This window comes from Lontra canadensis, unplaced genomic scaffold (assembly GCF_010015895.1).
Source record: "Lontra canadensis isolate GAN:19392208 unplaced genomic scaffold, GSC_riverotter_1.0 scaffold59, whole genome shotgun sequence".
Taxonomy (NCBI): domain Eukaryota; kingdom Metazoa; phylum Chordata; class Mammalia; order Carnivora; family Mustelidae; genus Lontra; species Lontra canadensis.
In genome coordinates, this window is record NW_022631053.1 from 3821640 (window position 1) to 3839696 (window position 18057).

Sequence of the window (18057 nt, forward strand, 5' to 3'; positions counted from 1 at the left end):
CCAAATGGCATCACTTAGGCCGAGTCCCCAACCCAGGACTTAATACCTAATCTAACTGCAGTTTCAACTTCCCCCAGAAATGTGGTGTTAACTAGTTAGCCAGAAGTTTTCAGATCAGTGCCAGTGAGTACTACATGGGCCCTTTCCATACGCCAAAGGAAGGAAGGGTAATCTGCAATCATAAGAACCCATGCTCCAGGCCACCTGGGTGGCTCAGTCCATTAGGCCTCTGCCTTTGGCTTAAGTCATGATCCCAGGGTCCTGGGATCAGACCCTGAAATGGGACTCTGCTCTCTGGGGAGCGTGCTTCTCCCTTTTCCTCTGCTGTGCTCTCTATCAAATAAAATCTTAAGGGAAAAACAAAAACCCATGTTCTTCCCACTAAGAGAAAGAGACCTTGCCTGGGACAGTCCATTTCATTTGCTAAAACTTTCCTGCCCCACTCTTCTTCCCATAAAAGCCTTCCATTTTATAAAGCTCCTCAAAGCTCCCCTCCACTTGCAATGAATTATTCATGAATTATTTATTTAAGCCCATCAGACCTTCAAATTTACGTGGCTGAATTCTGTTTAACAGATTTGGTGGTGTCAGGATCAAAAGCGAACTTCTGGCAGCATCTGGGGACAACAAAAAAAACAGGTGTGGAGCCCCACAAACCCTTCAGAGTTCACGGTCTTTCTCACCATATCTGAGGACCCTTGGTAAGTCCCTTTCAGTTTTAGCTCTGCTCTTTTTGTATCCAGTGACCAATCTGAATTTCTAGTAAAGGGTTAGCGGGTCAGGTTAGACCAATGAGGTTCTAAGGGAATTCCACCTTGGAATCCTTCCCTAGTTCCAGTCCATAGGCTGGCTTAGTTCACGCTGGGAATTGCTGTTAGTACACAAAGAATTCTCTTGGCTGTGGCCATTCCACAGTGACTTGTTTTACGTAAATAAAGGTTAGTTAGTGGGGATTTCAGAAAATGGAAAGCCACAAGAATTGGTGGGCACAGGTCAAAGCATTCAAGAGCTGTTAGAGCACTTGCCACCTAACTCAAAGACTCCCAGTGCTCGTATAAGCTGGTCAAAGAACAGGTCAGACTGACGGTAGTTCACCCACTGACCTCACAAAAACTTGCACGCAGTGAGGTACACTGTAAAGCAACCTGTGAATCTCAACCCCACAGCAAGTCCCTCTTAGGTATCAGTCTGGGTATGGGAAAAAGGCCTAGTTAAAACAGATGGGGTCCTTTCTCTCTACAGAGCTGAGTGTACTGCCTTCTAGTACACCTGCTTATTTTACGTCTAAGCACTATAGTCCCGAAGTTACAGCTACCTAGGAGGATTAATTTTTTTTTTTTTTCACTAAAACAACATGGAATTACTATGACTGTTATGAGGAAGGTTGAAGTAGACAAGATCATCCATTTAAGAACCTTTGCACTTGAAAGTTTAATTGGTAAGAAGCCGCCTCTGAAAGATTTCAAAATTCCAAAATAGTCTCATTTAATGAGATTCATGATTCAAGATTCATGGCAAAAAGGTATCTAAAACTAAACTGTAAGACTGATGTAAATCCTAATGTTCCCGTCTGTCCTTTGATTAATCCTCTTAGTGAGCTTGTTTGAACTGCCTTTCCATTCTCCTAAGAGATTGAGACCTTTGGAAATAAGACCACTTGGGGCTACTGGTGAGTCTCTTAGTCCTTGTGCTAAGGCTGAACTGAAAGCTATAGGTGAAAATTTTCTTAAAACTCAGGAGGACCCTCAAAGAGTTTTTTTTTAATAAAGAGATTATCTCCTGACACCAACTAAAAGAGGGGAAATAAAACTTAATCTTGTCCCTTTGTTTCCAAATCCAGACCCAGTAGATAATGATCCTTTGTCTTTCTTGTTACCTCCTAAGAACATGGCTTAGCTTTCTGCCTGTCTGGGACCTGAGACTGAGTGTTCTTTCTTTGGCTATCTTTGGGAGTGACTCTAGATCTTCCTAAGATAATGTCTTTTACTCTCCCACTGAAGAGGCATTTGCGTCCATAAGGTTACCAGACATATTTACTCTTTTCCAAGCTGACACCTGATGAGATATTTGAAAGGATTTAGTAACTCTATAATCAAAAATGTGGCCAAACTGGAAGCTGATACGGAAAGGCTTTTTTTTTTTTTTTTTAATTTTATTTATTTGTCAGAGAGAGAGAGAAAGCACGGGTGAGTGAGCACAAGTTGGGGAGCGGTAGGCAGAGGGAGAAAGCAGGCTCCCTGTAAGTAAGGACCTGATACAGAACTCAATCCCAGGACCCTGGGATCATCATGACCTGAGTTGAAGGCAGATGCTTAACCTACTGAGCCACCCAGGCATCCCTGAGTGGAATTATTTTTTTTAAAGGCCTTATCCCCTAAGCTAAACTTACCCAGAGGGAAAGAAGACATTTCCCTAAAGGGGATGGGGGTGTCAGTCCCTTGGTGTTCTTCAATCGCCAACCCAATTCTTTTGAGGAATTAGAAAGAGCTGTCCTTGTTCTAAGAATGTAGTCTTTACAGGATCAGAGATGTCATTCCAAGAACAATTCAAAGACCACCAAGTCCTAAACCTCCCCTACTTATCTCAAAAGGCTTACAAACGTAAAAATTCTGGTGTGGGGGAACAAAAGTTCTAGGAGAAGCTTGTATTTTCCTCCTGTGTCTTTAAAATGTAAATATCTGGGGCGCCTGGGTGGCTCAGTGGGTTAAAGCCTCTGCTTTTGGCTCAGGTCATGATCCCAGGGTCCTGGGATCGAGCTCCGCGTCGGTCTCTCTGTTCAGTGGGAAGCCTGCTTCTCCCCTCCCCTCTCTCTGCCTGCTTGTGATTTCTGTCTGTCCAATAAATAAATAAAATCTTTAAAATGTAAATATCTGTACTTGGCTGGCTCCTTTGGTAAAGCAATTCTTGGTGTTGGGGTTATGAATTCAAGCCCTACACTGGGTGTAGAGATTACATAAAACAAAAACAAACAAACAAAAAAACATAAAAATGTTCAGTGTTAAATCTGGTCTTCTCTAGAATCTCATATCTAGTCCACTCTTTAAAATACAAATTCAGGGGCGCCTGGGTGGCTCAACTGTCTTGATCCCAGGGTCCTGGGATCGAGTCCCACATCAGGCTCCTGCTCCACGGAAAGCCTGCTTCTCCCTCTCCCATTCCCCCTGCTCGTGTTCCCTCTCTCACTGTGTCTTTCTCTGTCAAATAAATAAAATCTTTAAAAATAAATAAAATAAAATAAAATACAAATTTAATGGGGGTAATTCTTATTTGAGAGAGAAAGTGAGACAAAGATACCGAAAGGAAGCATGAGCAAGACAAGCGAACATGGAGTGGGTACAGGGGAGAAGAAGGCTCCCTGCTGAACAGGGAACCCAATGTGGGGCTTGATTCCAGGACCTGGAGGTCATGACCTGAACCAAAGGCAGATGCTTAATGGACTAAGCCACCCAGGCTCCCCTTAATGGAGGTAATTCTTATCAAGAAAAAAACAAAAGGGGAAAAGGCTATGTGGACAGACAGGTCTTTAGAATCATCCACATTAAATAGGAAACTTATTCTGTGTAGGTCCCTGTTATCTCTTATTCTGTCAACAAAAAATAATAGCTTAGGATAATGGCTGGCTTTGTCTAATGTTTAATGAAGTTTTTGTAGATAATCTATATACATAATTATTAAAGACAAATTAAATAGATGTATGCAAGATAAAAATTTATAATTGAACTTTTCAGTGATATTAGGTCAATTTAAATAGTTTTCCCCATTTATTGGGGGGGGGAGTTAAATCTTAAAGTTTAAGATTAACTTTCAAAGTTTTACTGAATTAGATTAAATGAGTTAAAACCTAAACTCAGTCAATATCTAAATCATTCCAAGTAAGACAAAATACTGCAAGATTAATAAACAAAGGTTTATCTACTTCTGGCTTATTACAGAGAGACTAAAAGATACTTAGATATGTTAATGCTACACTGGAAAAATTTTAAAGATATGCTTTTGAAAATTTTGAAATGTATTAATTTGTAAATTTAAAGAATGCTTATAACAGTTCACAATTACTTCTTAGTTTTCATTAGGAATTAAGGCTTCTAAAGGTTAAGAATTCTAATTAATATGTGTAACTAAAACTAATAATAAAGAAAACATCTCCATATACCAGGAAAGTAGGATATGCTTTCAGTGAAGGAGAAATACACTTTTTTTTTTTCTGGTCCTAAAATGAGGCTGGTTGTCTAAGGAAGAAAAACATAGGACAAAATCACAATGGAGGAAAAAAAAGTTCTAGAAGTTTTGTGGCAGAGGAATCTTTGAAAAGGAATGTGTGGTCGGTCCAGCTCGTTAAGATTAAAATACATTTATTTTTAAAAAATGAGTTTTAATATCAAAAGTAACGGTGCAAAATTAGAATTTGGTTTTCTCTCTAGTCTGATATTGGTAAAATTGTGAAAATTTCTTTACCTTTTAAAGTTTCATAATGATCTATGATTCTGTTTAGGCAAGTGCTTTAAAACCTATTTTTGAGGGGCACCTGGGGGACTCAGACTGTTGAACGTCCAGCTCTTGGTTTTGGCTCAGGGCACAGTCTTGGGTTGGTGGGACGGAGCTCTTGGGCTCTGCTTGCTGGGAACCCACTGGAGATTCTCTCCCCCTCTGCCCCTCCCCCCGCGTGTGTGCTCTAACAAAAAAAATAAAATTAAAAAACCTTTCAAAAATAGGGCTTTCCTTCTCTCTCAAATAAATAAAAAATCTTTTCAAGAAATAGGGTTTTCTTTTCCTTTTCAAATGTTCCTATATACATAGTTAAGATTTTCTTTATTTGAGAGAATGAGCCAAGACAGCGCACAGCAGTGGGGTAAAGCAGGAGGAGCAGAGATAAAGGGAGAAACAGGCTTCCAGAGAGCCCTATGTGGGACTCCATCCTGGGACTCCGGGATCATGACCTGAGCTCAAGGCAGACGCTTAACTGACTGAGCCACCCACATGCCCCAAAAGTTTTCATATTTTTGAAAAACTTCCCAAAATTAAAGTTTTAAAAAAAGATCTTATTTTTAAGAATCTCTACACCCAACATGGGGCTTGAATTTATGATCCTGAGATCAAGAATCACAAACTCTACTGACTGAGCCAGCCAGGAATCCCCCAAATTAAGTTCGAAAAGTATTTTTGGGGCGCCTGGGTGGCTCAGTGGGTTAAAGCCTCTGCCTTCGGCTCAGGTCATGATCCCAGTGTCCTGGGATCGAGCCCCACATCGGGCTCTCTGCTCCGTGGGGAGCCTGCTTTGCTTCCTCCTCTCTCTCTCTGCCTGCCTCTCTCTGCATACTTGTGATCTCTGTCTGTCAAATGAATAAATAAAATCTTAAAAAAAAAAAAAGTATTTTTGACCTGGAATATCAAAGAAGAATTTGTTAAACTAATTAGGTTTATTTGATATGTCAACTACATGGTAAGCACTGTCAAATTAAGTAATTTTAAGCTGCCTTTCTACTGTAAGACTGTGGCACATGTGGATAAAGTTTATTCTGCTTCTGCAAAAATGGCCCTTCAATGCCAGACTTCTGCTGTCATGATGTCCTTAAACATGGCCCACAGCCTACTCCTACATCAGAGAAATTAAGATGGAGTAGTTAAGGCTATGAGAAACCCAAGATGGGCCACTGGGTTCTTTCCCACTTTCTGGCAAATCTATTCTTTCATTTTTACATTTCTTCACCCACCATGGTATCTTTAAGAAGACTCAAATTATAAATAGACATTATGGTGTGGAGACTTCTCTAAGACAGCAGAAACAGTTTACCATCGATGTCTAACCTGGAAATTTTCTACAATCCTAGAAAAACTTTGTTTCCAGAGGCCTCAAGCCTCCTCCTTCCAACGACTCTGAACACCTGCTGCTGGACTTCATTGCCACCTACTACGGGTCATCAATATACTCTTATTATTGTGTGTGTGTTTTCTGGAGACAGACTGAAGTTTGCCAGTGTGAGGGCATTAGTCTTGCAGCAGGGGAAAACGAACAAAACCTTTAGAAAACATGTTTCCCGCTTGGGCTATATGTTCCTTTGAGGCACCTACTTCACTAGGCAAATCACTCAAGCCTTGATAAAGGCCTTACCAGCATCTTGGAATTTATCACTGCCCCTGTCACCCTCAATCATCAGGCAAGGTTGAAAGAACTAATGAAATTCTCAAAGGCTCTAAGCTCGAGAAAACTGCTTGGACTCCCTTGGCCCAAGGTGCTGCCACGGGCTCTGCTCAAACTCCCTCCAGAGGAGACAGTCTCTGGGATACTGCGGTTATCAGCATATGACTTTCTGCTGATTCCTGGTTGTCTCGTGCTAGTATGACCAGTTACTGTGAAATCTTCAATGTCTTATACTAAAGCCTATCATCAACAGGTTAAAGGAAGGATCCTGTTGGTCACAGTCTGGAGCCTGGTGACCAGTATTTTGGAAAGATTATAAAATAAATAAAAACAGAAACACGCAGCTCTAAAGCCCTGCTGGAAAGTACCTTACCAAGTGCTCCTGACTACTGACACTGCTGCAAAACCAGAAGGCAGCTGTGGGGACACGACCCAGCTGAAGAAGGGGCTGCCTGACACGTGGTCCGAAACAGATGCTGGAGATCCCTGAGTCAACTGACAAGGAGAAGTGGCTTACATCAAGGTAGACTGCTTCCACCCAAGATGATGGATCAAGACTTCACAGGGGTGCCTGGGTGGCTCAGTAGGTTAAGCCTCTGCCTTTGGCTCAGGTCATGATCTCAGGGTTTTGGAATTGAGCCCAACATCTGGCTCCTGGCTCAATGGGGAGTCTGCTTCTTCCTTTACCTCCTCACCCTTGCTCGTGCTCACACTCTCTAATAAATAAATAAAATCTTTAAAAAAAAAAAAAACCCTTCATACTTTAATTGCATTATCTGTTGCTAAAGTAATAGCAAACCCTCTAGCCAAAGTTATCCTCAATAACAGAATAGCTCTTGATACATCTTTTAGCTGAGCAAGGTGTCGTCTATGCTGTAGCCAACACCACCTGCTGCTGGGCCTGGATTAACACTTTTGGAGAAGCTGAAAGTCAATTACAAAAATCACAGAACAAGACATTTGCCTTAAAAAGTGACTCCTTCCAGGGGCACCTGGGTGGCTCAGTGGGTTAAAGCCTCTGCCTTTGGCTCAGGTCATGATCCCAGGGTCCTGGGATCGAGCCCCACATCTGGCTCTCTGCTCAGCAGGGAGCCTGCTTCTCCCTCTCTCTCTGCCTGCCTCTCTGCCTACTTGTGATCTCTGTCTGTCAAATAAATAAATAAAATCTTTAAAAAAAAAAAAAAAAGGTGACTCCTTCCATGAGGTTCTTTCTTTAACTTATTTTTGATTGGTTTAGGTCTTGGGGACCATAGCTCTAAGATGCACTTCAAATACTGTCAATTATTCTACTTAGAGTAATCACAACAACCTTCTGTGTGCACTGTATTCTCTCAAAAGCTATTTATTTATTTATTTGACAGGGACAGTGAGACAGGGAGAAGCAGGCTTCCTGTGGAGCAGGGAGCCTGATGCGGAGCTTGATCCCAGGACCCCAGGATCATGACCTGAGCTGAAGGCAGATGCTTAACAACTGAGCCACCCAAGGTGCCCTTTCAAAAGCTCTGAAGGGATGTTCATAGCTGCTAACCACCAAATAAATGCTCTCACTTAAGACTGGAACGTAATGGGCACCTGGGTTCAGGTTCAGTTAACCGTTTGCTGTTTTTTTTAAAGATTTTATTTATTTATTTGAGAGAGTGAGTGAGAGACAGCATGAGAGGGGAGAAGGTCGGAGGGAGAAGCAGACTCCCCAAGGAGCTGGGATCCCAATGCAGGACTCGATCCCGGGACTCCGGGATCATGACCTGAGCCAAAGGCAGTCGCTTAACTAACTGAGCCACCCAGGTGCCCAACTGTTTGCCTTTGGCTCAGGTTTTGATCTCAGGACTCTGAGATCGAGCCCCACATCAGGCTCCCTGCTCAGCAGGGACCCTACTTCTCCTGCTCCTCCTCCTTTCACTCTCAAAAAAATAAATTAAAAAAAAAAAAAGAGAAAAAGACTGAAACACAAAGCAATGTGAATCTGAAGCTGTGACCTGTGAATATCACAAAGATTAAGAAGAAGAAGAAAAAAAGAAGTCTGGATATCACACAAAGGGAAAACAAAAACTACAAGAACGTTCCAGTGCTGAGAGCAGAACTAATGCGTTAAAATTTGATCACATCTCAGTTAAGCTGAGTCTGATCAAAAGAAAGGAGCTGTTAAAAAGAAAACCAAAGGCTCAAAATGGCAACACTTAGGCCGAGTGCCCAAACTTGGACTTAATCTAACTGCAGTCTCCGCCTCCTCCCACATAAATGTAGTCACAACTAGTCAGTCAGAAATTTTCAGATGAGGATCAGTGAGGTAATTTGTCATATGGGTCCTCTCCATCCCCCCAAGAAAGATTCTAGAATCTGCATGCTAAGAACCCCTGGCAGTTTCCCCTAAAGGAAAGAGACCTTGACTGGAACAATCCTTTCACTTCTAACTCTTGCCCCACCCTCCTTCCTATATAGAAAACTTCCATTTTGCTCCCCAGCCCTCTTTTGTAAGTAGGCTCCATGCCCAGCGTGGGGACAACGCGGGGGGCAGGGGGGCGGCCCTGAAATCAAGAGCTAAGCTGAAATCAAGAACTGTATGCTTAACTGATTGAGCTGTCCAGGCACCCTGAAGCCTTCCATTTTGTATAGCTCCTCAAAGCTCCCTTCTACTTGTTAAATGGGATGCTGTCCAATTCATGAATTATTTAATAAAGCCAATTAGGCTAAATTTTATATTATGAATACGATTTTTATGTTTACTGCGGGCAGTGATATTTTTATTATTTCCTATAAATGCACAATGTATTACCAAGCATTTTATCCAGGAGCTGTTTTGTGCTGGGAAAGCCCCCTTGTTTGGAGACTGCGTCCAATAATCTAAGGTTAAGTCTAATCAATACCATATAAGTAACCACATGTTTCTGCCTGGTAAAAGTCCTTGCATTAAAAAAAAAATTATTATTTATTTATTTATTTGAGAGAGCGAACACAAGGAATGGGAGGAACAGAGGGAGAGAGACTCCCAAGCAGACTCAGCACTGAGCAGGGCTCAACCTCATGACCCTGGTATCACGACCTGAGCCGAAAACCAAGAGTCACATGCTTAACTGACTGTGCCACCAAGGTGCCCCTGTATTTTGTTTTTAAGCTACCAAAATTGATTATTCTTATCGTTCTAAAAATCAACAGTTCTTACAAAAGTCAAAAGTCAGTGCATCTGTTAGCTCACCATTTTCCCTTATATTCACATTCCTTCCATTTGGATGGAATTTTCTTCTTCCTGAGGTTATACCCTTTAGTAATTTCTTAAATTGGTTTGAAATGATTTTTATTTCACCATTATTTTAGAGTGATTTTTCAGTTGGGTATAAAGTTCCAGACTGAGAGTTACTTTCTCTTGTCATTTATTTTCTAGGGGCACTTGGGTGGCTCCCAGTTAAGCATCTGCCTTAGCTCAGGTCATGATCCCAGAGCCCTCGAATCAAGCCCCATGCTGGGCTCCTTGCTTAGGGGGCATCTGTTTTTCCCTCTATCCCTCCCCCTGCCTGTGCATGTACACATGTGTACTCTCTCTCAAATAAGGGGCACCTGGGTGGCTCAGTGGGTTAAAGCCTCTGCCTTCGGCTCAGGTCATGATCCCCGGGTCCTGGGATCGAGTCCCGCATCGGGCTCTCTGCTTGGCGGGGAGCCTGCTTCCTCCTCTCTCTCTGCCTATCTGTCAAGTAAATAAATAAAATCTTTAAAAAAAAAAAAAAAAAAAACCTGTTGTCAGTCTAATGGTCATTCTTTTCTAGTAATCTTTTTTTTTTTTTTTAAAGATTTTATTTGTTTATTTGCCAGAGAGAGAGAGAGAGAGAGAGAGCGCAAGTGAGCACAGGCAGGCTGAGTGGCAGCAGAGGCAGAGGGAGAAGCAGGCTCCCCACCGAGCAAGGAGCCTGATGTGGGACTCAATCCCAGGACGCTGGGATCATGACCTGAGCCAAAGGCAGCTGCTTAACCAACTGAGCCACCCAGGCGTCCCAATCTTTTTTTTTTTCCCCCCAAAAGCTTTTAAGATCTCATTGTTATCTTTGGTGTTCTCCAGTTTTACTTAATAAGTTACATCTAGATTTATCTTGTTTGGGATCTTGCTTTTTGAAGCTGACAGATTCATGTTTTAGAAACTTCAGTCATGGGGTGCATGGGTGGCTCAGTGGGTTAAAGCCTCTGCCTTTGGCTCAGGTCATGATCCCAGGATCCTGGGATCAAGCCTCGCATCGGGCTCTCTGCTCAGCAGGGAGCCTGCTTCCTCCTCTCTCTTTGCCTGCCTCTCTGCCTGCTTGTGATCTGTCAAATAAATAAATAAAATCTTTAAAAAAAAAAAAAAAGAAAGAAACTTCAGTCATTAAAGAAAAGCCGCTGGCAGTGCTCTTCGACATTCTAGGTCACTTACTTGGAGGATAACTCCCAGGTCCCTAATTCTCTTAATTATACTTAATCTGTTGTATAACACTTAGAATTCCTCAATAGTTTTTAGCAATTGTATTTTACTCTCTGAATTTCTTTGGTAGTTTCATTCTATTTATGTATCTCCTGCTGCTTGCTAAAAATGGATTTTTCAACTTTTTATAATTTCAGGTTATAAGCTCATTTTAAGTAGGGTTTCTTCTTCAACACCCCCCCCAAATTCAGAGACAATATTTGTCTGTTCATTAACCGTTTATTCAATAGAGTCCAAATTCCTTAACATGGTAATAAGGTTCAAAGAAATTTGGCTCTTGTTTACCTTTTCTTGCTAAACCTCCTCTTAAGTTCCCAATTTCCAAAACGGGCCAACCTCTTTCATATCATACTGTGATTACACTGTCCCTCAGCCGAAGCCCTTCTCCTGCTACCAAACTTCTCCCCATCCCTAAATTTTTCAGATTGCTGGTGATCCAAATGACATCTTTTATGAAATCTTTCCTATTTATTCCACCAGGCAGGAATGACTATACCCTAAACAGTGTTCTTTGATATCTAAAATCTTAACTGCATTTGTTTATATGCTTTCAAAGACAGCATTTCATCCTTTTCTGTCTCCCTTTCTTCCTACCTTCTAGCTGTTTTCACAAGTAGTCGCTGAGCATCTACTCTTACATGGTCGCTCTACAATGCAAAAAATTATTTAAGAGCATGGCCCATGTATTTTTTTTTTTTTTTAGTTTATTTCTTTTTAATAATCTCTTTATCCAACATGGGGTTTGAACTCATGACCCCCAAGACCAAGAGTCGCATGCTCTTCTGAGCCAGCAAAGGCGCCTCTGGCCCATGTAGTATTAGCTGGTATTCCAACAGGAGGAGCTAAATACCGTAACAGGGGTCATTAAAAGAAACACCACCAAGGAAAGGCCTAACTTGGTCTTAGGAATTGGAAAGAAGGTAATCAGAAGACTTCCAGGAAGAAATAAGGCTTAAAGTATTGCAGGAGTTACAAAGAATGCAGAAAAATGTATTTCAGCAATGGGACAAAGGCCCAGAGTTAGGAAGCTAAGAAAGGGAACAGAAGCTAGTTCGGTTCCTTAAGTCTACAGTTCTTCTTTCACACAGCTCTTAAAGTTAACTATCTAAAAGTAAATACAGCAATCTAGTACTCTGCCAGAAGATAAGACTAAATTCCTCTTCAGGACAGCAATCTGGCCCTTCATAATCTGGCTCAAATCTCTCTCTCAACATTTCCCACGTGACACAGACACATGCTCCCTCTTTATATACTTTGCTTTGCACAGCACCACTCCAACTTGCTGGTGTGGTATCACACGTGCAGGCTCTGAAAGGTGGAGTACTCACCTGTAAGACGGGCGCCGTGCTAGGATCCCGTGAGCTTTCTGTGAGGAGCCTATACTGTCTGATGAGTCCTGAGACTCCTCACTCTCTGATAAAGATGATACCTGAAAAACAGAACTGGTTTTACCGTGATGAACAATGCAGGTGGAAAACAATTTAATTTTTACTCTCAGAAAATATGATCTGTCTCCTGCCAAACAAATTCATTTGTCATTAAATCTAAGGTCTGAAAGAAAAAGCAACATTTATTTCAGAGACCCAAACTACTTAAAGGAACATACAGTACAGCATGCTCAGAAGCAAGAAGAAAGTCTATCCCTAAAATAAAGCAATGCTATTTTACTAGAGTTATAAAGACCAGTCTCTGATTTCCACTCTGTTTCTAAACTGATACACATTACTCCGTTTTTTAAAAAAAATCAATAATCTGATTTGGATTCTGGACATGCCAACTTTGAAGCACTATTATAAATCCAACAATTTTCAAATTATTAGATAATAACATTGCAGAGACTGCCAAATATACAAGGCTTTGAGTCAGGGAGAGGTCTTGGGCTAGACATATAAACTTGGGAGAGCTCTTTAGAAATCCTTAAAGCCGTAAGATTGGATGAGCTCAATATACAGAGAAGAGAACCAAGGACAAAACCCAGGAACACATTAATAGTGGGGAGGAAGGGGAGGAACCTGCAAGTAAGACCAAGAACAAGCCACCACTGAGACAGGAAGAATACCAGATAAGTGACATACCCTAGAGAGCTAGCAAAACCAGCGTATTAAAAAGAATGATCAACTATGTCAAGTGATGCTAACAGGTAAAGTGAAACACGGACTGAGAACAGCTCATTAGGGTTAGCAAGATGGCGGTCACTGGCAAGGGTGGATATAAACATGCAATTTAGAAATCTGTACTAATTATTAGGCTTTATTTCACTTGATAATTAAATGAGTTAATACATGTAGAGGACTTAGCGCCTGGTATATAGCAAGCACATATTAAATGGTAACTATTAATAATAAGCCTTTAAAAATGTGTCAGCACAATAACCGCATGCAAATTTGTTACATTTTTACTATTAAGAAAACAAGTTATTTTCAACTTCTAAAATATATTAAAAGTCCCCAACATTAGGGACGCCTGGGTGGCTCAGCAGGTTAAGCCTCTGCCTTCAGCTCAGGTCATGATCTCGGGGTCCTGGGATCGAATCCCGCATCGGACTCTCTGCTCGGCAGAAAGCCTGCTTTCTCCTCTCTCTCTCTCTCTGCCTGCCTCTCTGCCTGCTTGTGATCGCTGTCTGTCAAATAAATAAATAAAATCTTAAAAAAAAAAAAAAGTCCCCAACATTAATCCAAAGTTGCACTGTGACACCTGATTTCATCTTTATTTTAAAAAATAAAATAACCCAAACAGGCTTCCAGAAAGGACACTAACAAATCAGTGTTCTACATTACTATCTACAGAAAGCCTTCCCCTAAAGGAATCAGACTTACATCTTAAGTTTCCAGGGAAATTTGTTTTATATTCTATAATCTCCTTCAAAAACAAGTTCTAGTGTGCAACTGTTTATATCTTATTTATATCTTATATTAAATCTGTATCTTTTGGTAGAAAAGCATGAACTGGTCACGACCTGTAATAATTAACCAATAGTAACGGATATTATATTATTGTATTTCCTCAAGCATCATGGATATACCAATCTAACCTAAACCTTTAACTGTTCGCACTGTCCCTAAATTTACTCCAAAGTCTCCTACTGAACTCAAGAAAATAATTTCTGGAACTAAAAGATTACTTATATAACTAAGATCAAGTATTTCTTTTTAATGACAGCACTGGCAAGCAAGAGTAAAATCTTCATATAAAACTCAAAAATCCATGCAGTAGCCACCTTTTGTACAGGAAAACCACATTCAAGACACAGCTGTAGAGGAGACAACAGAGCCAGGTACTTTATAAATAGTCAGCAGGAAAAAATGAGGAATGACCAAACGCATCAGCGACCCAGGGAGCCAGAAGATAAAATGGGGAGAAAGAGAAGAAAGAAAAAAGAACCTGGGATTGCTTTCCTTTCTACTGCTCTCAACTGGTAATATGAAGGTAGAGAGACCTAAGTAAGAACTTGCCTCTACTAGAGAGAACTCTCCTATCTGACCTCCACAAAACATACGGGACGCATTTTTCTTCCTTTGCTGACACTAACACCATTGCCCTTGCTTCAGAATTCTCCTTTTCATGAAAGATACCACGGGACAAAAAGGTGTTTTCCCTTAAGGAGGTCTCATTTCTGAGCAATAACTTCCCCCCAAACTGTCTTACTTTTTCACTGCGTAGTCAATACATGAAAATAGAAACTCGCAAACTTTTCTATTTGCCTCATTTGTCCATTTGTCTAATTTCTAAGACAACTTTATTATCCTGGTTTATAATACTGCAACTACAGCAACTTCATTGTGTCCAGAGACTCAGGGTATAAAAGTCCCCTCTCTCAACCACTAAGTCTTTGAATTTTTGTACCGTTTGCACGTGTGGTGGGTGAATTACAGAAGACTGAGCTGTCTGGATGACCCCCTGAACCTGTCCTTGCTCTCCAGGAAGAGGTATAACTGTCACTGGCGCAGATCCTCTTAATGCCATCTAAGAACAAATAAAAATTCAGTTAACAAATACGTATTATACCTATGCACGTAAGATAGCTGAGTTCTTAACACTGGAAAACACATTTCAGAGCTTACTATTTAACCACATCTATTAATTAAACATTAGGTATCTTCTAGGGGCCAGACACTATACTAGGAGGTTGACATTACAAACGAATTACAACAAACTAAGAGCTATAATAGGTGAGGAAAAAAACAGAAAATACTGTACTACAGGAGCAAAGAAAGGGCACTACTTCATCTGGGTCTCGAAGGATAAACAATTCCCTGAAGGTGCATAATGTGGGTGGGGGTTGGAAGATTTTAGGCAGAGAACTGACTGTACAAAAATGTGGAGGCTCGGGACGCCTGGGTGGCTCAGTTGGTTAAGCAGCTGCCTTCGGCTCAGGTCATGGTCCCAGCGTCCTGGGATCGAGTCCCGCATCGGGCTCCTTGCTCGGCGGGGAGCCTGCTTCTGCCTCTGCCTGCCATTCTGTCTGCCTGTGCTTGCTCTCTCTCCCTCTCTCTCTCTGACAAATAAATAAAATCTTAAAAAAAAAAAAAAAGTGGAGGCTCTTTAGAACATGTTAATCTGAAGCGATCTGGCTGAAAACCAATCCAGAAATCTAGAGTCAAAAAAGAGAAATACCTACTTTGAGCCATGTTTTTAAAGAAAAATATTTAAAAATAACTAATCCAATTGTGAGATTGTAATTTATTTTTATGGAAATCTGATGGGGTTTCACAGATATACCATAATAAAATGCTAAACCAAGAAAAGCCTACCCATCATTCAAGGTTCAGCTCAAGTTCTTCCTCTTCCAAGAAGCTTTTTTTTTTTTTTTAATAACTTTATTTTTTATAAACATATATATATATATATATTTTTTTCCCCCAGGGGTACAGGTCTGTGAATCTCCACGTTTACAAACTTCACAGCACTCACCATAGCACATACCCTACCCAATGTCCATAACCCCCCCCCAACCCCCCTCTGCCCAGCAACCCTCAGTTTGTTTTGTGAGATTAAGAGTCACTTATGGTTTTCCCAAGAAGCTTTTTTATATTTTACAGTTAACAGTGATCTCTCACCTTCCTGTGGATTACACTAGTTCATACTATTCATCTTGGAGTTAAAAAACAAAATAGAATCCAAGGCCGCTTTCTCAGGTCCTGTAAGTCCACTTCCTGACAGCTCCCCAAACAATGCCTTATTCCCTTCACTGAAGGTTCTTTTCCCCCTCCCAAGAAGGGATTAAATTCCAGCCTCATCATTCCCCAAAATGTCCAGGTCATGAAATTTTGTATATAAAACGTTATCCAGGTACTGAGAACTGCAAACTCTCAGGACAAACAACTCCATCAACTTCTCCCATCACAAAGCTTTTATCAGCTTAAGGCCATGTCCCTAGGATCACCCTTACCCCCTTAAAATGCCTGCCTGAGAAGGCTCAATGCTCCCCTCAAAACTTACTGTTTGTTCTCCCGTAAACCTGACTATAGGTCCCTGACTTCGCTTTCCTTAGAGCATTTATTTTAGAAAACCTGCAGTTATAAATCCCTTCTCTGATCCTTGAGATACAGATCTTCTACAACCCAGAAATCTCTTTTCTCAAGAACTGGGGAGCCATCCCTTTGAAACGTAATCAGGAAGAATAGGGCCCTTGTCTCCCAGTCTCTGTGGGACAGTAGAAGTCTTAACTTTGATAAACATCAATTAGCAAACACAGATGGCCTAATCACATTGACCAACCTAACATCTTCGGTACTTTTCCTTTAGTACATTCCAGCATTTAAAAAGGTTCTTGGGGTGCCTGGATGGCTCAGTCCTTAAGCATCTGCCTTCGGCTCAGGTCATGATCCCAGCGTCCTGGGATCTGGCATCGGGCTCCCTACTTGGCAGGAAGCCTGTCCTCTCCCAATCCCCCTGCTTGTATTCCCTCTTTTGCGGTCTCTCCGTCAAATAAAAAAATAAAATCTTTGAAAAATAAATAAGAAGATTCTCACCTTTTGTTTCAGTAGATCTGAACTCAATTTCTGCTGCAGTCTCTCTAAATGAAATCTGTCTTGCTACCTTTAACATATGTCTGGCTCTTTTTCTCTTTGACAGCACCCCAGTAAGGTGATACAAAAATTAAAGAGTTAAAATTCACAAATCTTAAGAGTCAAGCTCTAGAGTTACCATTATACTCAGAAAAAAATAAATGAATGCCCCTTACCTTTTAGACCCAAACTGAAACCAGTCACTCAAGTAATAGGGAGAGCTTGTGGTAGGATTAATTTACATTTCTACAAAGATAAAAGCAATCATTCATCCAGGGTTTCTGGCAATCCTTGTGATTTTTGTGTGGACTGTGGGTCTGGCAGGTGGGAAAAAGGTACCAGGTTCTGTAGTAGCTATTAGGAATCCCTCCCCCTTATTTTCACTGTTCTAACCTCACAAAATGCTCGTTATTCAGGGTCCCAAAGCCTGGTATTTTCCCACCCCCTACTCTCAAACTTCGTAATTTAAATCTGGGATCACTCTGAAAGTGTTAACATAAGGCTGAAACACACATGACTACCTCCACACACTACGTTTCAGGACTAACCACTTTCTGCAACAGTAGAAGTGTTCTATATTGCAGGATCCAATACAGCTGTCACTGGCCGGCCACATGTGAATACTAAGCATTTGAAATGTGGGCAGTGTGACTGAGGGATTGATTTTCAATTTTACTTAATTTTAAATAAATTAAAATGGAAATATCTACCTGTGCCTAGTGGTTACCGCAGTGAACAGTGCCCTTCAGTACACTATGACTGCAACCTCAGAACTTCTCTTATAAGGGAGAGAGGTTAGAGGAAGCAGAAAGAAAAGGACTTTTCTGGAGTTTCTCTGGTTAAACTGGGAGCTGTTGGACGAACACCCTTTGATTTCCTCTCACACCCTGGGGTAGATGAGCCCGAAGTTCCTCTTACATATAGGAAACTAGACAAAAATTAGTATGCTCCTTAGCCACCTAATTCAGGAATCCTTGGACTGTAAACACTTGGGTGAGGGAGGGCAGACAGCTAGTAAAATGTCATGGAGACTCCTCTGTTTTGTCGAAGTTTGAATCCAAAGTCTTTTTTTTTTGGACGGGTAGGGGAGGCAGAAGGAGAGAGAGAATCTTAAGCAGGCTCCACACCCAGTGCAGAGCCTGACACAGGGCTCAATCTCATACCCTGAGATCATGACCTGAGCTGAAATCAAGAGCTGGGACACTTAACCAAATGACAAATCTAGGTGCCCAAATCCAGTCTTTTAACTCCATAAAGGCACATCGGCTTCGGAGACAGTAAGCTTGGGCTGATTTTCAGCTAAAGGCACTCACTAACTCTGTGATGCTAAGCAAATTCCTTAACCTCTCAGGACCTCAGCTTCCTCCTTCATAAACAGAACTAATACTATCTTTTTCACAGTTACAGAGAAGATTAAGTAATAAGGTAAAAACAACGGATGGGGGGAAAGGTAAAGAGAAAGAGCC

General features: G+C 41.2%; 1 protein-coding gene across 9 annotated transcripts in view; it reads right to left on the reverse strand.

Annotated features, from left to right (window-relative positions):
* The window catches only part of ATF1 (activating transcription factor 1), an 87859-nt gene that overhangs the window by 18404 nt on the left and 51398 nt on the right, over positions 1 to 18057 (reverse strand). For 3 of the 9 annotated variants that reach the window (XM_032876798.1, XM_032876799.1, XM_032876800.1), the window contains 2 exons: positions 14427 to 14546; positions 11912 to 12012 (listed from right to left, as the gene is read on the reverse strand). In XM_032876798.1, coding sequence (XP_032732689.1) covers positions 11912 to 12012; positions 14427 to 14546 — 221 coding nt within the window. Of the gene's footprint in view, positions 1 to 542; positions 618 to 11911; positions 12013 to 14426; positions 14547 to 18057 lie in introns of those variants that run through there. The other 6 variants (XM_032876804.1, XM_032876803.1, XM_032876801.1 and 3 more) reach the window with 4 other exon arrangements.